Here is a 23,521-nt window from a genome sequence, read left to right as displayed (position 1 = left end):
AGAACGATTTGACATCACGTGATTTTGACGCCATTGAAATTTGAATGTAAGCAAACAAGGTCAGAAGGTTCAGTATGGGATAGCATCGTACATTAAGTTACTGAGAAACAATTATGAGTTACCAAGCTTGACAATGCATGGTAATAAAACATGAAAGCTAAGTCTAGAGAAAATATAAGAAAAAATAGCCTTAGGATAACGACTTATCAACACACCTGGATATATATGTAATACCTATATTATAAACGTAAGGTGTTGAAAACTCTTTAACACTGAGGATTAATAATCGTCTACCTTTGATCTTAAAAAGGAGTACTAAAGGATTAAGGGTGCGACCAACAGTTTTTTCTATGACGTCATATTTTGAGGGACCATGTATAAGTGACCCTTAGTTGTGGACTGATTAATAAGGTTACTGTTAAGAATATGGTATTCAGTATACCAGCAGTTTATTCGGAACTAAATGTACCTGGATTTGACCCATCTGGGTGATACTGGAAGGCCACCAACTCTCTCTTTAGACGAGCAAACTGAAGTCAATTTATGTAAGACAAATATCCCAGACTCAGACGCCAAAACATTATATATTCCTGTAGTAGTAAACAGTAAAAAAACTTTCGGAGTAATAGACACAGCAGCGCAGGTGTTGGTTATCTGTAAGACATTTTTTGACCAGTTAACTTACAAACCCAAAATCAAAGGTAACATCGTACTTAAAGGTGCTGGAGCTTGTTCAGAAATAAATGCAGAAATAGCAGAAAATGTAAACTTGGACATAGGCAGTTCCACAGTAAAATGGGATATAGTTGTACCTGAAATAACAGATAATCTCATTCTAGGTATAGATTTTCTTGAGACCCTAAAAGCAATTATTAACTTAACAGACTATTCTATCAAACTTAAAGGTGAAAAAGTTCCATCCTTTATGACTTCAAACAGACAGGACCAACAAATGAAAATATACAGAATAAAGATTAAAAAAAAGAAGACAGTCATACCACCTGGCTCTAGTAAAGTAGCTATTGTTGAGTTAGATAAGAAACCGATGAATGGTATTGTAATTCAACCAACAAATTCATGAAGGGCCTGTTGGTTCCAAATATGCTCTGTATGGGTATAAAACAAGTTCCTGTAATGCTAAGAAATCCAACAGAGCAATTTAAAACTCTGAAAAAGGATTTTTCTGATGGGTATAGGATTAGAGATTAATGCTGTAATGGAGGAAACAGACGAAAATAGCTTAAAGTTGAATAAAATAGATATTGATCCAAAACAGTCCTTTGGCCTGACCCAGCTAAGAGAGAAGCTACCAACACATTTAAAAGAACTATTCAACCGATCACTAGCAAATTTGAACAACCAACAGTCATTGCAGCTAGCCACATTATAACTGAGGTTCCAAGATATTTTCGCTGAGGATGGCCTGGATATTGGACTTTCAATGGAGATATCCAACATAAGATTGATACTGGAAATTCCCATCCTATTAAACAGAAAATGCGAAGAACACCCCTGGGATTTGAGAAAGAAGAAGAAGAACGCTTACAGCAATTGTTAGAAAAAGAAATTATAGAACCATCTACTTTGGAATGGGCATCGCCACTAGTCTTAGTAAGGAAGAAAGACGGGAAGCTCAGATACTGCATAGACTTCCGGAAGTTGAATGACGTCACTATAAAAGACGCGTTCCCGATTTCGAACATACACACATGTTTAGACACCTTGGAAGGAACCGTTTTCATGTAAACGCTTGATATGGCCTCAGGATATTATCAGGTAAACTTAAACGAAAAAGACAGACACAAGGCAGCGTTTGTTACTAAATACGGTCTATTTCAGTATACAAAACTTCCATTTGGTCTATGTAATAGTCCTGCAACATTCAGTAGAGTAATTCAGCTTGTTCTTCAAGGCCTTACCTGGAAAGAATGGCTAGCATATCTTGACGATGTAATTGTTTTAGGCAAAGATTTTGATGACCACATCTGTAGTTTAAGTGAAGTGTTTTCGAGGTTCCAGAAGTATAACATAAAGTTAAAACTGAGCAAATGTCAGCTGCTGCAAACACAAGTGAAGTTTTTGGGGAAAATAGTCAGCGTCGATGGAGTTGCAGTGAACCCTGACAGTATATGATATGTAAAGAAATGGCCAACACCAAGGAACAGAAAAAAAAGTAGAATCCTTTATAGGATTTGTTAACTACCATCGTGATCACATAGAACAATTTGCCGAAATTGCGGAACCTTTACATCGACTTACTGGTCCAGAATTTGCATTGAATGAAGAACAAACACAGTCTTTTCAAAATCAAAAAAGAAGCTTTGATAAATTCAGTGATATTAAGTTATCCAACACCGGATGACCTATGTATTCTAGATACAGATGCTTCACAAAAATCTATCGGGGCAGAATTAAGTCAGATACAAGATGGAGTGGAAAGAACAGTAAGCTTCGCAAGTAAAGTCTTAACACCGGCTCAGCGGAATTATTGTACAACTAGAAAGGAATTATTGGCCAGTATATGTTTTACTAGACAATTTCGTCACTATCTATTAGGTCGGACTTTTGTGATAAGAACGGACCACAACAGTTTAACCTGGTTACTAAACTTTAAAAATATTGAAGGACAACTGACAAGATGGATAGAAGAATTGTCTCAGTGTAACATGATTTTACAACACAGAGCTGGAAAAAAACACATTAACGCAGATGGCTTGTCAAGAATACCTGATGACATTGAAGCATGCCGTAACTACCGACCAGATGTCAATTTAGAAGAGTTACCTTGTGGAGGTTACAAGTGTTGCACAAGTGCCCGGCAACAGTGGCAAATATTTGAGGAAGAAGTAGATTGTGTCGTCCCCTTAACCATAAGAAGACTTGTTGACGACGGTTGATATAATACAAATTCGACTCCGTCATACTCTCCAGTAGAACTGCATGACGAACAAATGAAAGATTATGATTTAAAAATTTTAAAGAGATGGACCGAGGATAAATATGAGCCAACTTAAGCAGAACTTAAACTGTGTAGTGAAGTAGTCCGACATTTTTGGTCATTACGACAGCAAATACAGATAAAAGACAATATTTTACTTTACAAATGGGAAGATCCTATTTCGCCAAGACGCCTTTTCATGACACCAAAACAGATGCAAACGGAACTTCTTCATGGATGTCATGATGTCGTCTCGTCTGGTCATATGGGACAATATAAAACATTAGAAAAACTGAAACAAATAGCTGTTTGGTTAAACATGACGCAATCCTAAAAACTGTATGTGAAATCATTCACTGCATGTAATCTTAACAAGAAATCAACACGAACTGCCAGATCGAAGCTAGGGCAATACCATGCTATTTTCCCAATGGAACGAGTACACATGGACATCTTAGGGCCTCTTCCTGTTACAAAAACAGAAAGTAAATATTTGCTTATGGTTTTTGATCAGTATACAAAGTAGTTAGAATGCTTCCCAATTGCAACACAGACAGCTGAAGTTGTGGCAAGAACCCTGGTGGATCATTTCTTTTCTAGATTTGGCTGTCCAATTGAGCTCCACACAGACCAAGGAAAAAGCATATGGAAATTTAGTAAGACAGCTCTGTGAACTACTACAAATAGCCGAGACTAGAACCACACCATATCATCCGTCATCTAATGGACAAGTGGAACGGTATAACAGAACAATACTACAGACAATAAGATGTTTCATCAAAAGTAAACAACACAACTGGGATTTATTTTTACAACAACTAGTTGGAGCTGTCCGAGCAACACGCAACTCGCAAACAGGATTCTCTGCTAACATGATGATGCTGGGAAGAGAAGTGTTTCAACCAATTGATGTAATTTTAAGCACTTCAAACTGGAATGCTGACAGAAAAGAAGTTCCACAATATATTAAAGATCTAGTGGAGAATTTAAACAGGGTGCATGACATCGCCAGGGATAATTTGAAGGCTTCACAGGAACGACAAAAAGGCATATACGATTTGAAATATAACCAGAATATGTATAATGTCGGAGATGTCGTTTATAAACTCAATCAAGCTACAAAGGTGGGACAGTCTGCCAAATTGAAATCTCCGTGGACCATATTTGATAACAGCTTGGCGTTCACCTGTATCATACAAGATAAAGGATAGGAAAACAGAATCTTGGATTCATCATGACAGAATTAAACTTTACGAAGACACAGAACTTCCAATCTGGATTAAAAGGATGAGGAATCAATTAATGGATCAAACGATGGATGAAGAAACCAACGAGATTTACGAATGCCCAATTGGATTGCCAGATATATTTAAAGAAAACACTAATCAGATCCTCTGATGTCTCATTTTATTGGTGATGCTGCTATTGTGAGTGCGCCAGATCCTCTGGTGTCTCACACAGTCAGTAATCCTACTTATCAGACTATGTCGAAGATTAAGGATTTTGTTGCAGATAATCATTATTTATGTATGATATTGTAATATAGTTTTTTGTCCACTATTGTTACTAAGAAAAGAAATGTTTAGCCAAAGTATAACATATTTTTAAGCTTTACTATACATGTATTAATGTGTGCGCAATTTTTGCTTATAAAGAAACTTTTGATATTTTTCTATATTTATTGTGTATGTCTCATCTCGATGTTTTACTTATTCATGAAGATGATGAATTTGAGCCCTATATGGACCTTTTGAGGATGAACTACCAAATAATGATGCAATGTATATTCGTGCGAGTACAAAGAGATACAATAAGGGAATAAAGTGTCCGACGTGTGCGGGAATTTTCACTAATGTCAGCATCTACCTTGGTATGTTGCCGCCCAAACTGCTTGCTGGCAGTGCAAAATACAATTTGCTCAGGATAGTGTTTTAGATGCTCATATTGCAGAATGCCATCAATCTGACATTAAGAATACAAGTTTAAAATTCTCGGAAGACAAATATGAACTCTGGGTTAACCTAATGAATGGTTTGTTGGATGTTGTTTCTAAAGAACTCAAATGTGATACTCTTCAAGATCTCTGCAATTTAGGTGACAAAACCTGTGTTTATCCCAAGCATTCAGAGCCCATTTTTCAGGGAAAAGATTTAAAACTGGTATCCATATTTAATGCCACGAATGAATATGTATTTGAATTTGGAAGTAAAAATATTATAGTTCAATCCCCATACAGTATACCGTTCTTGTTACATTGGCGAATATTAGCTTCATTGATCCAACAAACAGAAATGGGCGAGAACATCATTTCCGTCGAGAAAATTAAATCTTTAAGACCAGTTTTGGAGGTAAAGGAGACACTACACCTTACGGACTCTCATTTTCATTTGGATATGGTATCAAAAAAAAATAGGCATCATTTCATTACCTCACTTTTTTTGGACTTGGAGCAACAAAGATTATAAAATTTCCCATCTTATTAGCAATTACTGTTATCACAGAAACTGGCCGTCTAGTGATTTAAGATCCAAAATTAGGCATGATAACAGGATTAAACTAACCTTCGGCATTCACCCACGAATTGTGGAGATGGAAAACACATCAAAACTAAATAAATGGATTTCGGATTTGGAATGGCTGTTAAATGCGAATAGAGTGGTTGCTGTCGGTGAGTGTGGTTTAGATAATAGTGAGAGGAAATGGGATGTAGAAAAACATATCAAGTGTTTTGAAAAACAAATTGTAATTGCAGTTAAAAGAGATTTACATTTGGTTATTCATTGCAGAGGAGATGGACGTACTGATGAGATATGTTTGAATACACTTGTTCGGTTGCTGCCGAAACACTTAAATTACACAGGCACTGTTTTAATGGAGATAAAATGATGTATCAGAAATGGAAAACGTCATTTCCAAACTGCAAATTTGGCATTTCACCTTTCATCTTAAATGACCAAAAATATCCAAAATATAGGTCTCTATTGTGTAACATGAAATTGAAGGATACTGTATTGGAGACAGATGCCCCGTGTTTGAGGATTTTGGCTCACCGTTGATGATAAAGGATATCTGTGAAAAATTGGCGAACATTTTTTTTGTAGCGTAGAAGAAATAGCCAATATTACGACCAAGAACGCTACAGATGTCTACAGCATCATTTAAGTCATGGCGGATATTTTGTATATAGTACTCATTTTGTACATAGTTATTGTACATAGTTTATTGTGATCATTTTATGACATTCCAACGTTATGGCTACATGTATTTACTTCAATTTACGGACAACTGTATTCCAAATTAAGGATTTATTTTCCTGCATCAAACTTCAAACCGTTTGTACCATTTAGTGTTAAGTAAAAGGAATACCTACAACTTTATTCTACAGAAAGGGTTCATTTCTACGAAAGAGGGAGGAATGTTAAGAATACGATATTCAGTATACCAGCAGTTTATTCGGAACTAAATGTACTTGGCTTTATCGTTATCCATTTAAACTACGACGTCATACAAAGGAATTCCGGGATTCCCCATGGATTAAATTCTCAAAAAACTAAAATTTGAAAACTTTTTAAAATTTTGAATTGATAAATGTTACACAGACCGAAATTCCTTTATTATGCGTTGTATGTGCAAATAAAAAAACTTCACAAATATATCATATATATCAAATTTTCTTTCAAAATCAACGCAATGACGATAAGTATGTATGAGACAAGACAAGCGGTTTGACTGCAAGAAAATCGGAAAAGAAAAACTGACCTCCGGAGTTGTCTCCCATTTTTGGATGGTCATGGTTTTTGTACGTAACTTTACGTTACGACCAACCGCTTACCACCAGTGTATATATATATTGAAATGAATATTTAATTTATAATGCTACAATGTGTTATTTAAAATCTATTTCTTGTTATAATTTTATCACGATTTTGGAATTTATCTTTTATTAGACAATACGTTTAAACCAGCATACCATTTCTTTGTTGTCGGCGTTCTACAGAAATTAAAATTTGATTGAATGAATATTTTTGGAAAAGAATGCTTTTAATGTATTTTTCTCGTAAGCATGATTTGAAATCATCCAAACTGATAATAATGAATATCGCAGGAAACAAATGCTTTGATTGTATATACCTAATTGTTAATGTGCAGAAAAAATAGTGCAAACAGTGCAAATTGTATCCAACAAAAAAGTAGGGGAAAAAAATCAAAATGTTCAAAACGTTTCCTAATTGTGGTAGTAATACATTTTTATCTTGGACTTTATTTTCTACTGTCGACTGAATAGTTATAGATGCCATTCCTGTCCCCTTTTCTATAAAAAAAAAAAAAAAAAAAAAAAAAGCATACTTTTAAAATACTCTGAAGAAAACGACATATTCGTATTTCAAAATCGAAGTGAACACTTTTGTATAAGGTCGTAGGATTCGTTTGTTGATTTACAGCAAGTCCCAAAAGACCTCAGAAAGTCAAACATACAAATGCCATGCAGACAACAGGGAACTTAATTTAACGAGTTACATCTCTATAGTTGCACAAACACGGTTTTCTTTGTTTGATGTGTTTTGTCATTTGATTTGGCCATTTGATGAAGGACTTTACAATTGAATTTTCTTCAGAGTTCAGTATTTTTTGTGATTTTGCTTATCTCTATCTGACGTCTGTCCTTGTATCGTATCGTAAAAACACAAAAAAAAAAATAGTTGTTGAAAATAGTTAGGTTTCGGGAACAAATCATGCAAGACAGGATGCCGATCTACAAATAAGTCTGTCTCAACATTGCCGAAATCTTCAGTCAACTCCTTATACGAGAATTTTAACGATGTGATTGCAGTCTTTGATACTATAATAGATATTTAGACTTAAAAAGCAAATTTGTCAGCAGGACAACCCCTACAAATACGTCAACAGGACTGAGTTATTTGTATCGATGATTTTACCAAGTGGCCCTTGTTGAAAATACATGTGAGCGGCGCATGCTTTTTTAAGTCTGTAGTATAGTGTTCCCGGTTATTCCACGGCATACTTTCTTTTAAAAAATGTGTAAGTGACATTTTGTGATATTCCTAAGATGGTTGGCGGATTGCCGCTCTAAGGTTGATGATATGTATCAAATTAAGTAAAAATTAAAGTTTAGAATAACGGAATTTTTCTGTAGCTTCAGTCAAAATTAATCCATTTGTAATGTTGATTAAAATAATTGTCCTATAGACCACCGCCGGACAAGTAGTAATGAATTTTATCAATAACAATAAAAGGGAATAACAATTTCTATAAATTTAACTTTTCCTTAAAGAAATCATATTTCTGTTATATCTGTCGACAGTTGGATTCAATTAGAGAATGACAATGCTCAAGGCAGTAGTTTGCAAAGGACAAAATAAAACTATTATGAGATGGAGATTTACAGATAGGGGCCCGATCGTTGACACCTACAGGGTGTCAGGTGATATAACTAAATAGGTCCTTTAAGGTAAAATAGGATATTTTACTTTGCCACAATATTTTAAGTTTTCTCTTGAGATAAAACACGCATTTAAGTTATATATTTTAAAGAGTTAATGGATTCTTAAAATCGTGATATTTTAGCAATATAAATACAATCTATTTTGTTGTTGAAAGTCTTCCGGGAACATACTTCAGCATTTAATAAGAACAAAAAAACTAATTTTGTTCATAATTAAGGAACGAAATGCAACAATCCGTGAAAGATACTAAAATGACTCAAATGTTGTCGAATCGTATTTATACTTATAAAGGTCTTTATTGACCTCATCCTCATGCAGAATCAATCAACAATAACATTTCTCTTACACAAATTGAAAGCAAAATGTAAACGCTTGAAAATAATCGAGCAGTTAACAGTAACCCTTTAATGATATAGCAGCAATTTTTAAACCTTTAAGGTCAATATTTAATTAAAGGACCTTAAATTCTGACAACAGATGTTCCTGCATGGTTATTTTCATATTCAGTCATGTATCATCCATGCTATACAATAATACTGTATTTAAAAATTTACCACAATAAACTTGTATCGAATCTAATACTCACTTCTGTCGTTTATGGACAGCAAACAGGGCCGTAACTACATTGAGGCAAATGAGGCAAATGCCTCATGTTTTAAATTTCAAAAAAAAAAAACTAAAACTAAAGATTGTCTTCATATCAAATTGTTTTCACTGAGAGTGTCTTGCAAGAAGCAAGTTCTCTTCACTCTCTGATGTCGCCCCTGCATATTTTTTGTAATCCATGTTTCTATTTTACTTTTGGTTTTCAGAGTTGATGGTCTATTGTTTGTACTTTTGTTCATTATTGTCCTACTTAATGACTAGTCTGAGTTTTGATTTTCATAATTTGTAAACGTGTCACATTGGGTAATGTTGCATGTCCACTGATGTCCAGGCATTATGCGAAAAAATATTTTAAGAATCAACGATAGGACACAGAAAAAAGTGGTCGTTTCTGGATGGAGAATTGAACTTGATATCAAAGAATACGAAACTGCCTTTCTTGTATATAAAACCATACCCAATTTTTCTTAGTACGGATTGCAAAATTAGGTATTTTCTGTAGGTGAGATATGCACAGAAGTGATAGATATGACATAAAATTAGAAAATTTAATATCTTAACAAAAAAATAAAAAAAAAAGAATAACTGTATCATATACCCAAGCGCCTGTGGATAAAACTAGATAGCTGACATGGTTTAGATTAAAGTAAGACCACCAATTTCCCGGTATCAAATCATTTGTTGAAAAAAACATCAATGTATTGCCATATGACCTTTTACATTCAAGGGTTGAATTTGCATTAATTCGTGTTCAGACCCTTTAACAGAAAATAAAGGAATATGAAGTACACGTGCACGGGAGCTAATCGCACACAATGTCAATGTATAGAAAAAAATACAAATGATTAATGGTCAAAGTTTTTATTCCTGTTCTTCATCTTGATAGTTTCTAGAGGAGAATCATAAATACCGTAAAACAAGGTCAATATGGTCCCTAGTGTCGACTTGAGCAGTACTAGTATTTAACGTATATTACTGCACTAACGACTGTCACTATATTTAAATCTAGTCATAAAAAATCTCAAGTCAGCACAATACAAGACAAGAACAGACAGACAGATCCGATATTAATGATTATGAGAATTACGATTTTTGCTTTATCCTACATATCGGTCTTTTAATTTTTTGAATTTCCCTAAAACTTTAAAGTCTTAAATAACAATGAATCTATGTTTTTGCTTTGAGACCAGAATATTGTCGAAAAAATAGCTAAAAATGATTTGCGTTTCTATATAAGAAAGAGTCCGGGAAACGCTCAGAATGCACGATTTTGCGTTATTTTTCTCAGATCTTCTGTGGGCCTTAAACGGTCCCCAGACCCCTCGCCAAAATTTTCGCCTCGCTACGCTCGGCGAATATATTTTGCCTCAGTATTAAAAGGGGCTAGTTACGGCCCTGGCAAATTATTTATATTATCATTATCCCATATATATAAAGTATCATCCCGAATGCCACTTGATAATCGGAATCTTATAAGATGCTGCTCAATATTTGTTTTTGTTTATCGGAATTAGAAGTTTGTAAAAATTATATGTTTTATTAAAAGATCATTTTTACTAATAAAAAAAAATATGGAAAACATTATAAACTTGCAAATTTGTATTTTCTTTCAATTCGTCAAGTTTTCCGAGCAGTCGGGATTCTACTTCGTCAAAATTATCTCCCCATTACGCCAGTTCATTTACACAATCGTAGAAATGGAAGCCATTGTAGGGATCGATGACGCGCTACCAATTTTGCTCTTGGAAACCGATAAATTTATCCACATTGTACCATTACGATCCTTATATGTCATTTGTATTTTAAAAGACAAATGTATCTACTAGCTAATAAGCATCAGCTAATGATCTTGTCTGCATTGATTGATCATTCAACTTAAAACTATTGTCTGATCTGTTGTCAGGTGGAATTTTCGAAAATTCATAAACATTCAAAAAAGTTCTTATTAAATATTTCGTGGAAAGGCAGACTAGATTTTTTTTAGTGATTGAAGACTATAAACCCTAGTTATCACACACAATAAATTATAACTTTTCGAAGATATGCGTTTTCATCATCCAACTAGAAGACTGTCGTCAAGTACTTTCAGTAAAAAAATAGCTATTCGAACACACTTACTCTGTTTTTGTGATTCATTAGATAGGTATTTCACTTGACCCATATATTTCATCTTTAAGTACTGTGATTTTTTTATGTTATGAAGTCAACCTAAGTAGATATATAAAAATGATAGAATCTGAAGCGAGACGATGTATGAAATATTCTTGCTTTGTACGATAACAAGACAAAATATTAAACTCAAACACGCCCTAACATAAAGAGGTGCTCTCGATTTTCTCTTTTCGATACTATTGTTACTCATTTTGGGGATTTTTTTCTTGAGTCACATAATGGAAGGGCAGACTCGAAAATTACTGAACTAATAGATTAATATGTTCTCCGTCCGTGGTATTTTTTTCAAAAAGGTTATTGACATCTAGTCACATATACCATTTTTGCAAAAAATAGTTTCCTTAAAAATATGTTTCGTATAGTCTTCATTAAAATTCTTAATAAAGATCGGCAAAATAGCAAAACTCTATATAAATCGCTATTTTGCCTGAGCCGGCAAAACAGCCACTGCCAAAAAAAAAATCTATGGATTTTAATGTGTACCCCTATCTACCTAAAGTAGTCGGAGAAAAAAAAAACGATTTGGTAAAAAGGGGAAGGGAAAAATCCTGTCCTGTCCAAAAGGATTTACTAAAAAATATATATTTTAAGTGGGAGTGCTCCGTCCATTCCAGGAGCTAGATATTTTGTAAAGGAACAGAAACAAGGGGTTACAGAAGGGTTTATCAGGAACGCTGTATTTCCTGATAAATTAACTTATCTGTCTATTCTGAATTAATCTCTATAATCTTTTTGTGTTTTTAAGGTCTCAATTCAGTTTTCTATGTGCCTTCCAGAAAATGAAATAAAAATAAATAATATACATTATTCAAACAAACTATTCCTTTTACGTACCTCTAAAGAAGTCTTTTACTGCTTGAAAGCTAAATGTAAATACGGGGTTTAAAAAACGTCTGGCTGAGTATCAGTCCTTGGAATGAAAAAGTTCAACCCGTAGTAATCGATGAAAATGTATAAATACTCGACACTTTCCACAGGAAAATTTACTTCGCTCTCCGAAGGGCGGCCATATTGCATAAATATTGTGAAATGTAAACCAGCTAAATGAGGCAAAGAAATTACATTTAGGACCACAATAACTTGAGGACTAACAGACAAGAATCATGGCGTACACTGGCGATTCCAACGCACCTCTTCGGGACGTGAAGAGAGTACAGTTTGGAATTTTAGGACCAGATGAAATCGTACGATAAATCAACATTTTCTTATGTTTATATTTCATTATTTAGTCGCCCCACAGTTCTGATAGTATATAAATTTATCTTTTTCATCTATATATGTTATAATTATTAAAACAGAGAATATGAATTTTAATATATTTGTCTTTTTATCAAAAACTTTTTTTGACCGAAGGGGGAGGCATGTTCTCTGAGGATAGCTTCTTAATAAGTCTATTTTTTTATTACTTTGTCCATCATTAGAAATCAAAATTAATACACGTTTTCCTCTTCCATCCTGTATTCTGCTATCATAACACAAATTTCCAGAAGTTTTACCACTATCAATACAAGTTTCTATGACTATAGGAATTCAGAATTACACAGATTTTTCAATACTGATTTACTAGTCCAAATAATTAAGACGTCAGACAAGGCTATTTTAATTTTTTTCTGGGACGGCCTTCCTACAACGTGGTAGCGCTGAAGCAATTTTTTATGTCTGGAGTTTGAGAGCAAATATTGGGGGTAACTTTGAGACCTAATTGTGACATAAAATTTTCCTTGCAGGTTTAAAATTTTTACGTAGTTACAAAGTCCTACCTTTTTTGTGCTTATTGATGTAAAATATTTCCACGTAAAAAATGGCTTAAGCTTATGGTTGTTGTAGGAAGGCGTCCCAGAAAAAAATTAAAATAGCCTTGCCAGACGTAAAAAATGGCTTTAGCATAATGGTTGTTGTAGGAAGGCGTCCCAGAAAAAAAATAAAATAGCCTTGCCAGACGTCATAATTATTTTGACTACTGATTTACCAAAATTCTGTTTGCAAACAGAAACCGCCTTGTAACATGTGATGATCATGTGTTGCAAAAAAGTTTATATCTGCACTGCCCTACCATAGACTTACAGTGGAGTTCCCGGTGTTTTCGGGCCTACAGTGATACCACACATTAGCTGATTTTGTCATATCAACAGTTACACAAATCCAATTGTTCTTGTTATTGTTTTAGCATTTCGAAGGGATAAAAAAGAATAAAATTGATAAGTTCAAGAGTTGAATAATAACTGCAATCCCTTGATTTACCATATTTGGCAAATCTCCATTTAAAAATTTCATCATCAGATAAGAATTGAATTAATCAAGTCAAATTTATATCAGATTGAAATAATTTTAGCTCTGCAGTGTGCTCAGTTCAAATTCAGCTATATTTCGTAGCAGAAAAACATTCCAAATAAGCTATTTTTGGAAGGCATGCACAAAATCACTGGACATTGGAGGAACTCTCAGAACAAGGGTTTCCCTAGTTTTGGACACGCATTGCACAAAATTTTTAGAATAAAACCATACAAACAGATAATTTTAGGAAATAAAAGTGTGTAATGAATGTTCACAGAACACTCATTTATTGGTTTTATCAGTTGAATGAAGTTAATTCTTAGGTCTTAGGTGCGCGGATACACCGAACTGCACTGTAAAAAAGTTTAAAAGTGTGATTTGATATTTTGTAGATGGGAAAACCAGAATCTATCACTTATATGAACCTAGCCATCAAATAAAAAAAATTTCCCTTTATAATCTGAAAATTTTATGTTGTAATTGTACATGTATAAACAAAAAAGAAATGGCACTGTCAAATGAATTCTTCTATATTGTAATACATTGTTAGAACTCATAATCACTTTTCTAAATTTCTTTTCTAGTACATATATAATAGAACCTGAAAACAAAAACTGCAGACATGATGTCTGACAGAAATTAAGTTCTGAATCCACAAGCAACAAGCTTAATTTTAGGTTGGATTCTATACTTTAGTTCCAAGAATGTTTATTTCACTGTGTCTGAGTTCATGTGACAAACAAATGTCGCATGATAACCACCAAATTAAATGCAATGTTGGGATTAATACAAAATTGTCTGCATGAAAACATCAACATATGGGTGATGTCACCTTGGTCAGGTTTTCATTCGCGCATGAGGTCAAACAAGAACAGCATGGTCAACTTTTTAAAGTGGAAAAATAATTAAATCATGAAACTTTGAAAGCTGCATGAAAACATCAACATATGGGTGATGTCACCTTTGCTGCTTTTTGATATTAATTAAAAATAGCACAGACAACATATAAACTGCCCTTTTGGGTTTATTCAGTCAGAAGTTTAAAGTTTTTATTTCATTTTTCAGAGGAGGATGTCTGTTACAGAAGGAGGCATTAAATATTCTGAAACAATGGAGGGTGGTAGACCAAAGCTTGGTGGATTGATGGATCCCAGACAAGGAACAGTAGATAGAACTTCAAGATGTCAGACATGTGCCGGGATCATGCAGGAATGCCCTGGACATTTTGGACACATAGAGTTAGCCAAACCAGTGTTCCATGTTGGCTTTCTGACAAAAACCATTAAAATGATTAGATGTGTGTGTTTCTACTGTTCAAAGCTGTTGGTTGATGTTGTAAGTTAACATCTTTACAGATGATTATATTAAAACATAAACTGCCCTGATCTCTTTAGTATATCATTCTGCAACATTACTTTGTGATAATAAGAAGGTTTGACCAGACATTAAAAAACATTTCTAATTAATGAAGTCACATCGGAGACATATACAATACTCAAAACATTTCTAATTAATGAAGTCACATCAGAGACATATACAGTACTCTAGTCTGATGACATGTAGAAAATTCTGCCAATATCCTGCTTGTTATCTGGTTCACAATATTCTCTTTAGTTTCTTAAAATGGAATTAAACTAAGGTTGCTGAGAAAAAAACATGGAACAAGAAGTTTGCAACAGCCTACAAGTACGTTTATTTGTTTTTCAGAATCATCCAAAGGTAAAAGATGTTATAGCAAAATCCAAAGGATTTCCAAGAAAAAGATTTGCCCATGTTTATGATCTGTGTAAAACTAAGAAGATCTGTGAAGGTGGAGATGAAATGGATGGTAAACTTGGTGAAGATCTTATGGATGAAGAGAAAAAGGTAATATGTAGTTCTCTAGACTTGTGTGACATAAAAAAATGTATTTAAGATTTTGTTTCCAGACAATATCTTGGGCCATAAATCAGATCTTACTAAAATGAATTAGGTGAATAAAGTGCCTTTGGGTGAAAAAGTCCATGTTGAGGCTTAAATTAAAATATTGTTTGTTTGCCCTTTACCGACCGACCCTATAAATTTGTTCCGACTGAAAATCTTTTATTTGTATTTACCAGCAATATTTTATTTTATTTTATTTTTTCGTTCCTACCGAAAATCTTATATTTGTATTTCCCGCTGAAAACTTTTTTACCGGAATCCACGGGTTTTATCTTCCCCATATAAGGTTAATAATTAAACTCATCATAGATATCAGGACTAAATTTTATATATACGCCAGATGCACGATTCGTCTACAAAATACTCATCAGTGACGCTTGAATCCAAAAAAGTTAAAAAGGCCAAATGAAGTTGAAGAGCATTGAGGACCAAAATTCCTAAAAAATTTGCCAAATCCAGCTATGTTAATCTATGCCTGAGGTAGAAAAGCCTTAGTATTTCAAAAAACGTCAAACCATGGTTAAGTCCATTTGGTATCACGTGAGCATTTGACATGAACACTTGCATTTAGAGATTCAAAGCATTTGATTGAAGTCGATGTTGAAAGTATGACAAATGTTGCCCTTTACACTTGAAGAGCAGGGTTCATTCAAAAAAGTTTGTCCAATACAAAATTATCAACGTGTGTACAAAATATTTTGTTACAGTTCTTCTATAAAAGCATGCAAAACAAAACAGTGATCAATTTGCTTGCTATGTTTGATTGGTTGTTTGCAAACAATAGGTAGGTGGAGGTTTTGTCTGTTTTTATATATACTGGGATTTGATTGGACAATAAGAATTGACATGAAATTAATTAGTGTTTATTGTCCAATCATATTCCAGTAAAGAGTAAACAGATTGAAATAGACTACCTACCTGTTGTTTACAAACATCCAAACAAATATAGCAAGCAAGTTAATCAACTGTTTGTTTTGCATGCTTTAATAGAAGAACTGTAAAGGATGTTGTATCCTATGTAAGGATGACCTTTAGTGATCCTTATATCAGGATGATTATGTTAACGCTGCCTTCGACCAGCTTTGACATTTTATTTATATCTGACAGGAACCGAAGTACTGTAAATTGGAGAATAATTGGCAGTAAAATCGCCAAGTTTTCCTTGCAGACCATTTATAAGTGCGATGTAAAATACGTGACATTTGAGTTTCAAGTCTTTTCAATTTTTATTTATAACATTGGGACACACGAAAATTTAAACACTCAGTCTCTTAGGGTTGTAAGTAAAGTAAGATAAATGCTTAGTTTTAGCTCTTTTAACTGGTTGCATGATGATGATGGTGGGAATTGCACTGCCGAGCAGTGGCTTTATGTTCTAGTCAATTATTTTTTTTTATTTCACAGATATCATCTCTGATCGTTTCAGTTCAAATTTTGATAAAAATGGTAGAATGTCGGAATAACACATGCTATAGATGGGCGTAGGAGGGTCCTGATCCTGAAATCCCGGGCTTTAACACACGAGAAATCCTGAGCTCCAGAATTTAAATTTAAATTCTGTCTGCATCCCGGATCTCGAAAAAACAATTCCTGAAATCCCGAGCTTAAAAACACCCCATCCCGAAGTCCTGATAAAGGTCCTACCCCCCTTAATAGATTGCACATTGTACAGCTGTTTCACAAATCATGCTAGGGAGATATATATGATATTAATCAGGGTTGGCAAAAACCCGGGTTTTATGAGTATTGCCCTGCCCAGTGGAAAATACTGGGAAAACCCGGGTTTTACTGGGTTTTAGTGGGAAATGCTGGGCAATACTGGGTAATATAAAATACTGGTCTAAATTTCATAGAGGATTCAGTGATCAAACACAAATGTAATACATTTAAGATATATATAACTTGTTTTAGTTGTCTAGATGGTCAGACTGTAAATATAAAGCAAAACAATCATTTTTTTCAAATAAGTACAACTCTTATTAAGAAGTAAGAAAAAATACATTTAAATTTTTATACGACTGCAAATTTTGAAAAAATTTTCGTCGTATATTGCTATCACGTTGGCGTCGGCGTCGTCGTCGTCGTCGTCGTCGTCCGCCGTCCGAATACTTTTAGTTTTCGCACTCTAACTTTAGTAAAAGTGAATGGAAATCTATGAAATTTTAACACAAGGTTTATGACCACAAAAGGAAGGTTGGTATTGATTTTGGGAGTTTTGGTCCCAACATTTTAGGAATTAGGGGCCAAAAAGGGCCCAAATAAGCATTTTCTTGGTTTTCGCACTATAACTTTAGTTTAAGTTAATAGAAATCTATGAAATTTTGACAAAAGGTTTATGACCACAAAAGAACGGTTGGGATTGATTTTGGGAGTTTTGGTCTCAACAGTTTAGGAATTAGGGGCCAAAAAAAGGGCCCAAATAAGCATTATTCTTGGTTTTCGTACAATAACATTAGTTTAAGTAAATAGAAATCAATGAAATTTAAACACAATGTTAATGACTACAAAAGGAAGGTTGGTATTGATTTTGGGAGTTTAGGTCCCAACAGTTTAGGAATTAGGGGCCCAAAAGGGACCCAAATAAGCATTTTTCATGGTTTTCGCACCATAACGTTAGTATAAGTAAATAGAAATCTATGAAATTTAAACACAAGGTTTATGACCATAAAAGAAAGGTTGGGTTTGATTTTGGGAGTTTTGGTCCCAACATAATAAGGGGCCCAAAGGGTCCAAAATTAAACTTTTGTTTGATTTCATCAAAATTGAATAATTGGGGTTCTTTGATATGCTGAATCTAACTGTCATGACTGTGTATGTAGATTCTTAACTTTTGGTCCCGTTTTCAAATTGGTCTACATTAAGGTCCAAAGGGTCCAAAATTAAACTTAGTTTGATTTTGACAAAAAATGAATCAGTTAGGTTCTTTGATATGCTGAATCTAAAAATGTACTTAGATTCTTGATTATTGGCCCAGTTTTCAAGTTGGTCCAAATCGGGGTCCAAAATTAAACTTTGTTTGATTTCATCAAAAATTGAATAAATGGGGTTCTTTGATATACCAAATCTAACTGTGTATGTAGATTCTTCATTTTTGGTCCTGTTTTCAAATTGGTCTACACTAAAGTCCAAAGGGTCCAAAATTAAACTTAGTCTGATTTTAACAAACATTGAAATCTTGAAGTTCTTTGATATGCTGAATCCAAAAATGTACTTAGATTTTTTATTATGGGCCCAGTTTTCAAGTTGGTCCAAATCAGGATCTAAAATTATTATATTAAGTATTGTGCAATAGCAAGTCTTTTCAATTGCACAGTATTGCGCAATGGCAAGAAATATCTAATTGCACAATATTGTGAAATATCAAAAAAAAATTTGATTAGAGTTATCTTTCTTTGTCCAGAATAGTAAGCAAGAAATATCTAATTGCAAAATATTGTGCAATAGCAAGATTTTTTGTCGAGCCTGCAACTTTTGTTGCAGAAAGCTCGACATAGGGATAGTGATCCGGCGGCGGCTACGGCGGCTACGGCGGCGGCGTTAGCTAACTTTTTAAAAGCTTTATATTTTAGAGGGTGGAAGACCTGGATGCTTCATACTTTGTATATAGATGCCTCATGTTACGAAGTTTCCGTCAGTCACTTGTCAAATGTCCTTGACCTCATTTTCATGGTTCAGTGACCACTTGAAAAAAAAGTTCAGATTTTTTGTAATGTTGAATTCTCTCTTATTATTAGTAATAGGATAATTATATTTGGTATGTGCGTACCTTGCAAGGTCCTCATGCCCGTCAGACAGTTTTCACTTGACCTCGACCTCATTTCATGGATCAGTGAACAAGGTTAAGTTTTGGTGGTCAAGTCCATATCCCAGATACTATAAGCAATAGGTCTAGTATATTCGGTGTATGGAAGGACTGTAAGGTGTACATGTCCAACTGGCAGGTGTCATCTGACCTTGACCTCATTTTCATGGTTCAGTGGTTATAGTTAAGTTTTTGTGTTTTGGTCTGTTTTTCTCATACTTTATGCAATAGATCTACTATATTTGTTGTATGGAATGATTGTAAGATGTACATGTCTAGCGGGCAGATGTCATCTGACCTTGACCTCATTTTCATGGTTGAGTGGTCAAAGTTAAGTTTTTGAGTTTTGGTCTTTTTATCTAATACTATATGCCATAGGTCAACTATATTTGGTGTATGGAAATATTTTATGATCTATATGTCAGTCCCGCAGGTTTTATTTGACCTCGACCTCATTTTCACGGTTCATTGATCAGTGTTAAGTTTTTGTGTTTTGGTCTATTTTTCTTAAACTATAAGTAATAGGTCAACTATATTTGTTGTATGGAATCATTGTTAGCTGTACATGTCTGCCTGGCATGGTTCATCTGACCTTGACCTCATTTTCATGGTTCATTGGTCTTTGTTTAGTTATCTTGGTTAATGCTAAGTTTTTGTGAGTTTTTAATAAAGCTTTATACTTAGGACTATCAACATCATATCAATAATTAGTAAAGAAGGCGAGACATTTCAGCGTGTGCACTCTTGTTTTTAATAAGAGTTATCTTTCTTTGTCCAGAATCAACTTAAATCTTTGTTATATACAATATACAATGTATATTCACTTTTTACTACCAACTGATGAATTAAAATAATCTTTACCATTCAGTGATATCAAGCAGTTTTTTTTACATCTTAATATTTTATGATGTATTTAAATGAGTAGTTATTGTTGCAAACTCCATTAGAAATTTTAATTGAGATTAGTTTTGGAATAAGGGAAAGGGGGATGTGATTAAAAAAATTGGGTTCAATTTTTCTCATTTGAAATTTCATAAATAAAAAAGAAAATTTCTTCAAACATTTTTTTGAGAGGATTAATATTCAACAGCATAGTGAATTGCTCTAAGAGAAACAAAAATTTTAAGTTCATTAGAACACATTCATTCTGTGTCAGAAACCTATGCTGTGTCAACTATTTATTCACAATCCAAATTTAGAGCTGAATCCAGCTTGAATGTTGTGTCCATACTTGCCCTAACCGTTCAGGGTTCAACCTCTGCGGTCGTATAAAGCTACGCCCTGCGGAGCATCTGGTTGTATATGTACTGTCACTAATTAAAAAGTAATTATTCAGATAACAACACAGGTTTGTTTATGTAACAATAATCAGCCCTTTCAATTCTATAAATTTTAATGGCATGACCCTTAGGTTGTTTTTTTAGCAATATGAATGTATAACAATTAAAATAACAATTCACTTAAAAAAATGCATTTTTATCAAAGATTTGATTATCGAAACAATGCTTGGTAATTAACACAGTATCCTTAAATGTGCAAATCTTGCATTCTGCTTACATATAGAATTAATGAAGATCTAAATGAAATTGAATTTTTCATTCTTCTAGAAAGGACTCAATGGTTATCTGTATAGAAAGTATATATTTAGCTGTAATACTATGAAACTACACCAAGTCTTAACTATTTTGTGTTAAAATGAGCTTAAAAAATCATATTGCCCAGTAATGCCCAGTATTACTCATTTCTTGGAGTATTGCCCAGCCCGGGAAAACCCGGGTTTTCCCACCCGGGAATTCCCGGGCGGGTAATACTTTGCCAACCCTGATATTAATAAATTTCGGTCAAGTTAAGCGTACAAGGTACATGTACGTAGTACAGAATATCAGTGCAAGTTAAAACTCTTAAAGATCCAGGCATATGATTGTTGAAATATGCTCGAGCCCTATATTTTGATATTTGAAAACAAATAATAGTGCATATGAATTAACTTCACATTTTGCCTGATAATTTTTTTTCATAACTTCCTGGGACTATTCAGAAACTTTGACAAAAGTAAAGATCAGTAAAATCGATCATTCTTAAAACAAAAGCAAATACAGACAAAAATGATATCGAGCAGATATTGTATCTATAAAATAAAATATTATACCTACCTGCCTATCCATGACAAAAAATTTACCAAGCCAAGTTATTCTATGGGAAAGAAAAATAAAATATTTTACCTACCTACCTACCCTGTTTCAAAAAAAAGGGTCGGAAAAGGGCAAACAAACAATATTTTAATGTAGGCCTGATTTTTAGACCATCTCATTTACATGTAGGTCAAGTTCGAAGTTACCAATTAATGGACTGAAATAAAGGATCTACACAACCTTTTAATAGGTCAGAAAATACCAATAGATTGTCCTGAAAGGTCTATGAAATTGTTTATTTTTAACAATTACAAAAGGTTACTTAAGTAAGTCAGTAAGTGTTGAATACATTTTCAGAAAAAATAAACAATTGAAATAATGGTGAAGATTTGTTTATTCATTTTCAGCATCAACATGGTGGGTGTGGAAGGTTTCAACCTAAAATAAGAAGACAAGGTTTAGATTTAACTGCAGAATGGAAGAATATAAATGAAGAAACACAGGAGAAAAAGATTGTATTGACTGCAGAAAGAGTTCATGAAATTTTGAAGCGCATTTCCGATGAGGAATGTATTGTACTTGGAATGGATCCCAAATTTGCCCGACCTGACTGGATGGTTATTACTGTACAGCCAGTTCCACCACTCTGTGTCAGACCAGCTGTTGTCATGTTTGGCTCTGCTAGAAATCAGGATGATTTAACCCACAAGTTGGCTGACATTATCAAAGCTAATAATCAGTTACGCAGAAATGAACAAAATGGTGCAGCTGCACACATTATTTCTGAGGACACTAAAATGTTACAGTATCATGTGGCAACATTTACAGATAATGAACTCCCTGGTTTGCCAAAGGTAGGAAACTAATAGAAATATTGCTCACTTTATAATGTACAGACTTGATACATTTCCTTTGCTTAAATCTTTTTTTATTCCACCAACAAGTGGCAGCTGGGGCATATAGTGTCATTCCATCAATCTGAAAACAAACACTTTTACAGACTTTTTATACGACCGCAAAAATTGAAAATTTCAGGGTTCAGGATTTCGACCTCTGCGGTCGTATAAAGCTGCGCCCTGCAGAGCATCTGTTTTTTTATATATGCAAATTTAATGCTCATTTGTGTCTGGATGAATTACAATTCAGTTCTTTTACTTTTGGTGAAATATTGAAACTTCTTGATTATTCTGTTAGAAACTATTTTACAATATTGCTTTGTAAAGGTTAGTTCCATTTAGCATTATACTAACTCTTGCAGTTTTCCAAAGGTTTATTAGATTTATTTGTGAACGTGTTTAAATAATATTTTTACCATGTTTACTAAGTTACTGTCCCAGACAATGAAAATATGGACTTGAAATTATTCTTCGTGAAAAATTCTTCTAGTAATCATTGATAATAAACAGTGAAGCTTACTATAACTTACCCATGTTAACAGGTTTGATTTATTGTATGTTTACCTCATTTGTAGTTTGCAATTAAAATATTATATTTGTTTTTAACAGGCCACACAGAAATCTGGTAGACCTTTAAAGTCCGTGAAACAGAGACTTAAGGGTAAAGAAGGAAGAGTAAGAGGAAACTTGATGGGTAAACGTGTGGACTTCTCAGCTCGTACTGTCATTACTCCAGATCCTAACTTGAGAATTGATCAAGTAGGAGTACCCAGATCTATAGCACAGAACATGACGTTTCCCGAGTTAGTCACACCCTTTAATATAGACAAGTGAGTGATGTTTTCTAGTCAGATACTATGTACAGTAGTCTTAAATTTCTAAGGCAAAAATAAATCTAGGTGTAGAGATGAGGCAACAGTTATTAAATGTATTTCATAGTTTCATACGGTTCCATAATTTTGATTTTCTGATCCATTCCAAAATTTAAACTTGATTTTAGTATTCAATGCAACATCTATGACTATGCATGCTCTCTATGAAAACTTTTAAATAAAGCATAGAAAAAACCAGAAAGACATGATTGTTTTTTATTCCACTTGTACTGAAACATGTTTATATCAAAGCTTTTATTAACCCCCCAATACAATTACAAAAATAAGCATTTAATTCTTAAATAAAACTTGGGATTTGCTTTGAAAATATTAGAAAAAAATATTCTGAGCTTTTCAGCTACAGTTGAAAGACTTGTATTTTTAAAACATAAAGATAAAAAGTTTACAAGACAGCATTAATACATTGATAGCACGTTGAAT

At 33.7% G+C, this 23,521-nt stretch overlaps 1 protein-coding gene across 1 annotated transcript in view; it reads left to right on the top strand.

Moving 5' to 3' along the window:
- Nucleotides 1-12,158: 12,158 nt before the first annotated feature.
- LOC143067702 (DNA-directed RNA polymerase II subunit RPB1-like) overlaps nucleotides 12,159-23,521 on the top strand; it is a 29,185-nt gene continuing 17,822 nt past the window's right edge. Inside the window, exons 1-5 of the mRNA XM_076241172.1 lie at nucleotides 12,159-12,365; nucleotides 14,521-14,790; nucleotides 15,163-15,321; nucleotides 21,720-22,166; nucleotides 22,818-23,038. Coding sequence (XP_076097287.1) covers nucleotides 12,285-12,365; nucleotides 14,521-14,790; nucleotides 15,163-15,321; nucleotides 21,720-22,166; nucleotides 22,818-23,038 — 1,178 coding nt within the window. The 5' untranslated portion in view covers nucleotides 12,159-12,284. The remainder of the gene's footprint in view (nucleotides 12,366-14,520; nucleotides 14,791-15,162; nucleotides 15,322-21,719; nucleotides 22,167-22,817; nucleotides 23,039-23,521) is intronic.

Source organism: Mytilus galloprovincialis, chromosome 3 (assembly GCF_965363235.1).
Source record: "Mytilus galloprovincialis chromosome 3, xbMytGall1.hap1.1, whole genome shotgun sequence".
NCBI classification, from domain to species: domain Eukaryota; kingdom Metazoa; phylum Mollusca; class Bivalvia; order Mytilida; family Mytilidae; genus Mytilus; species Mytilus galloprovincialis.
This window is presented reverse-complemented; position numbering and strand designations above follow the sequence as displayed.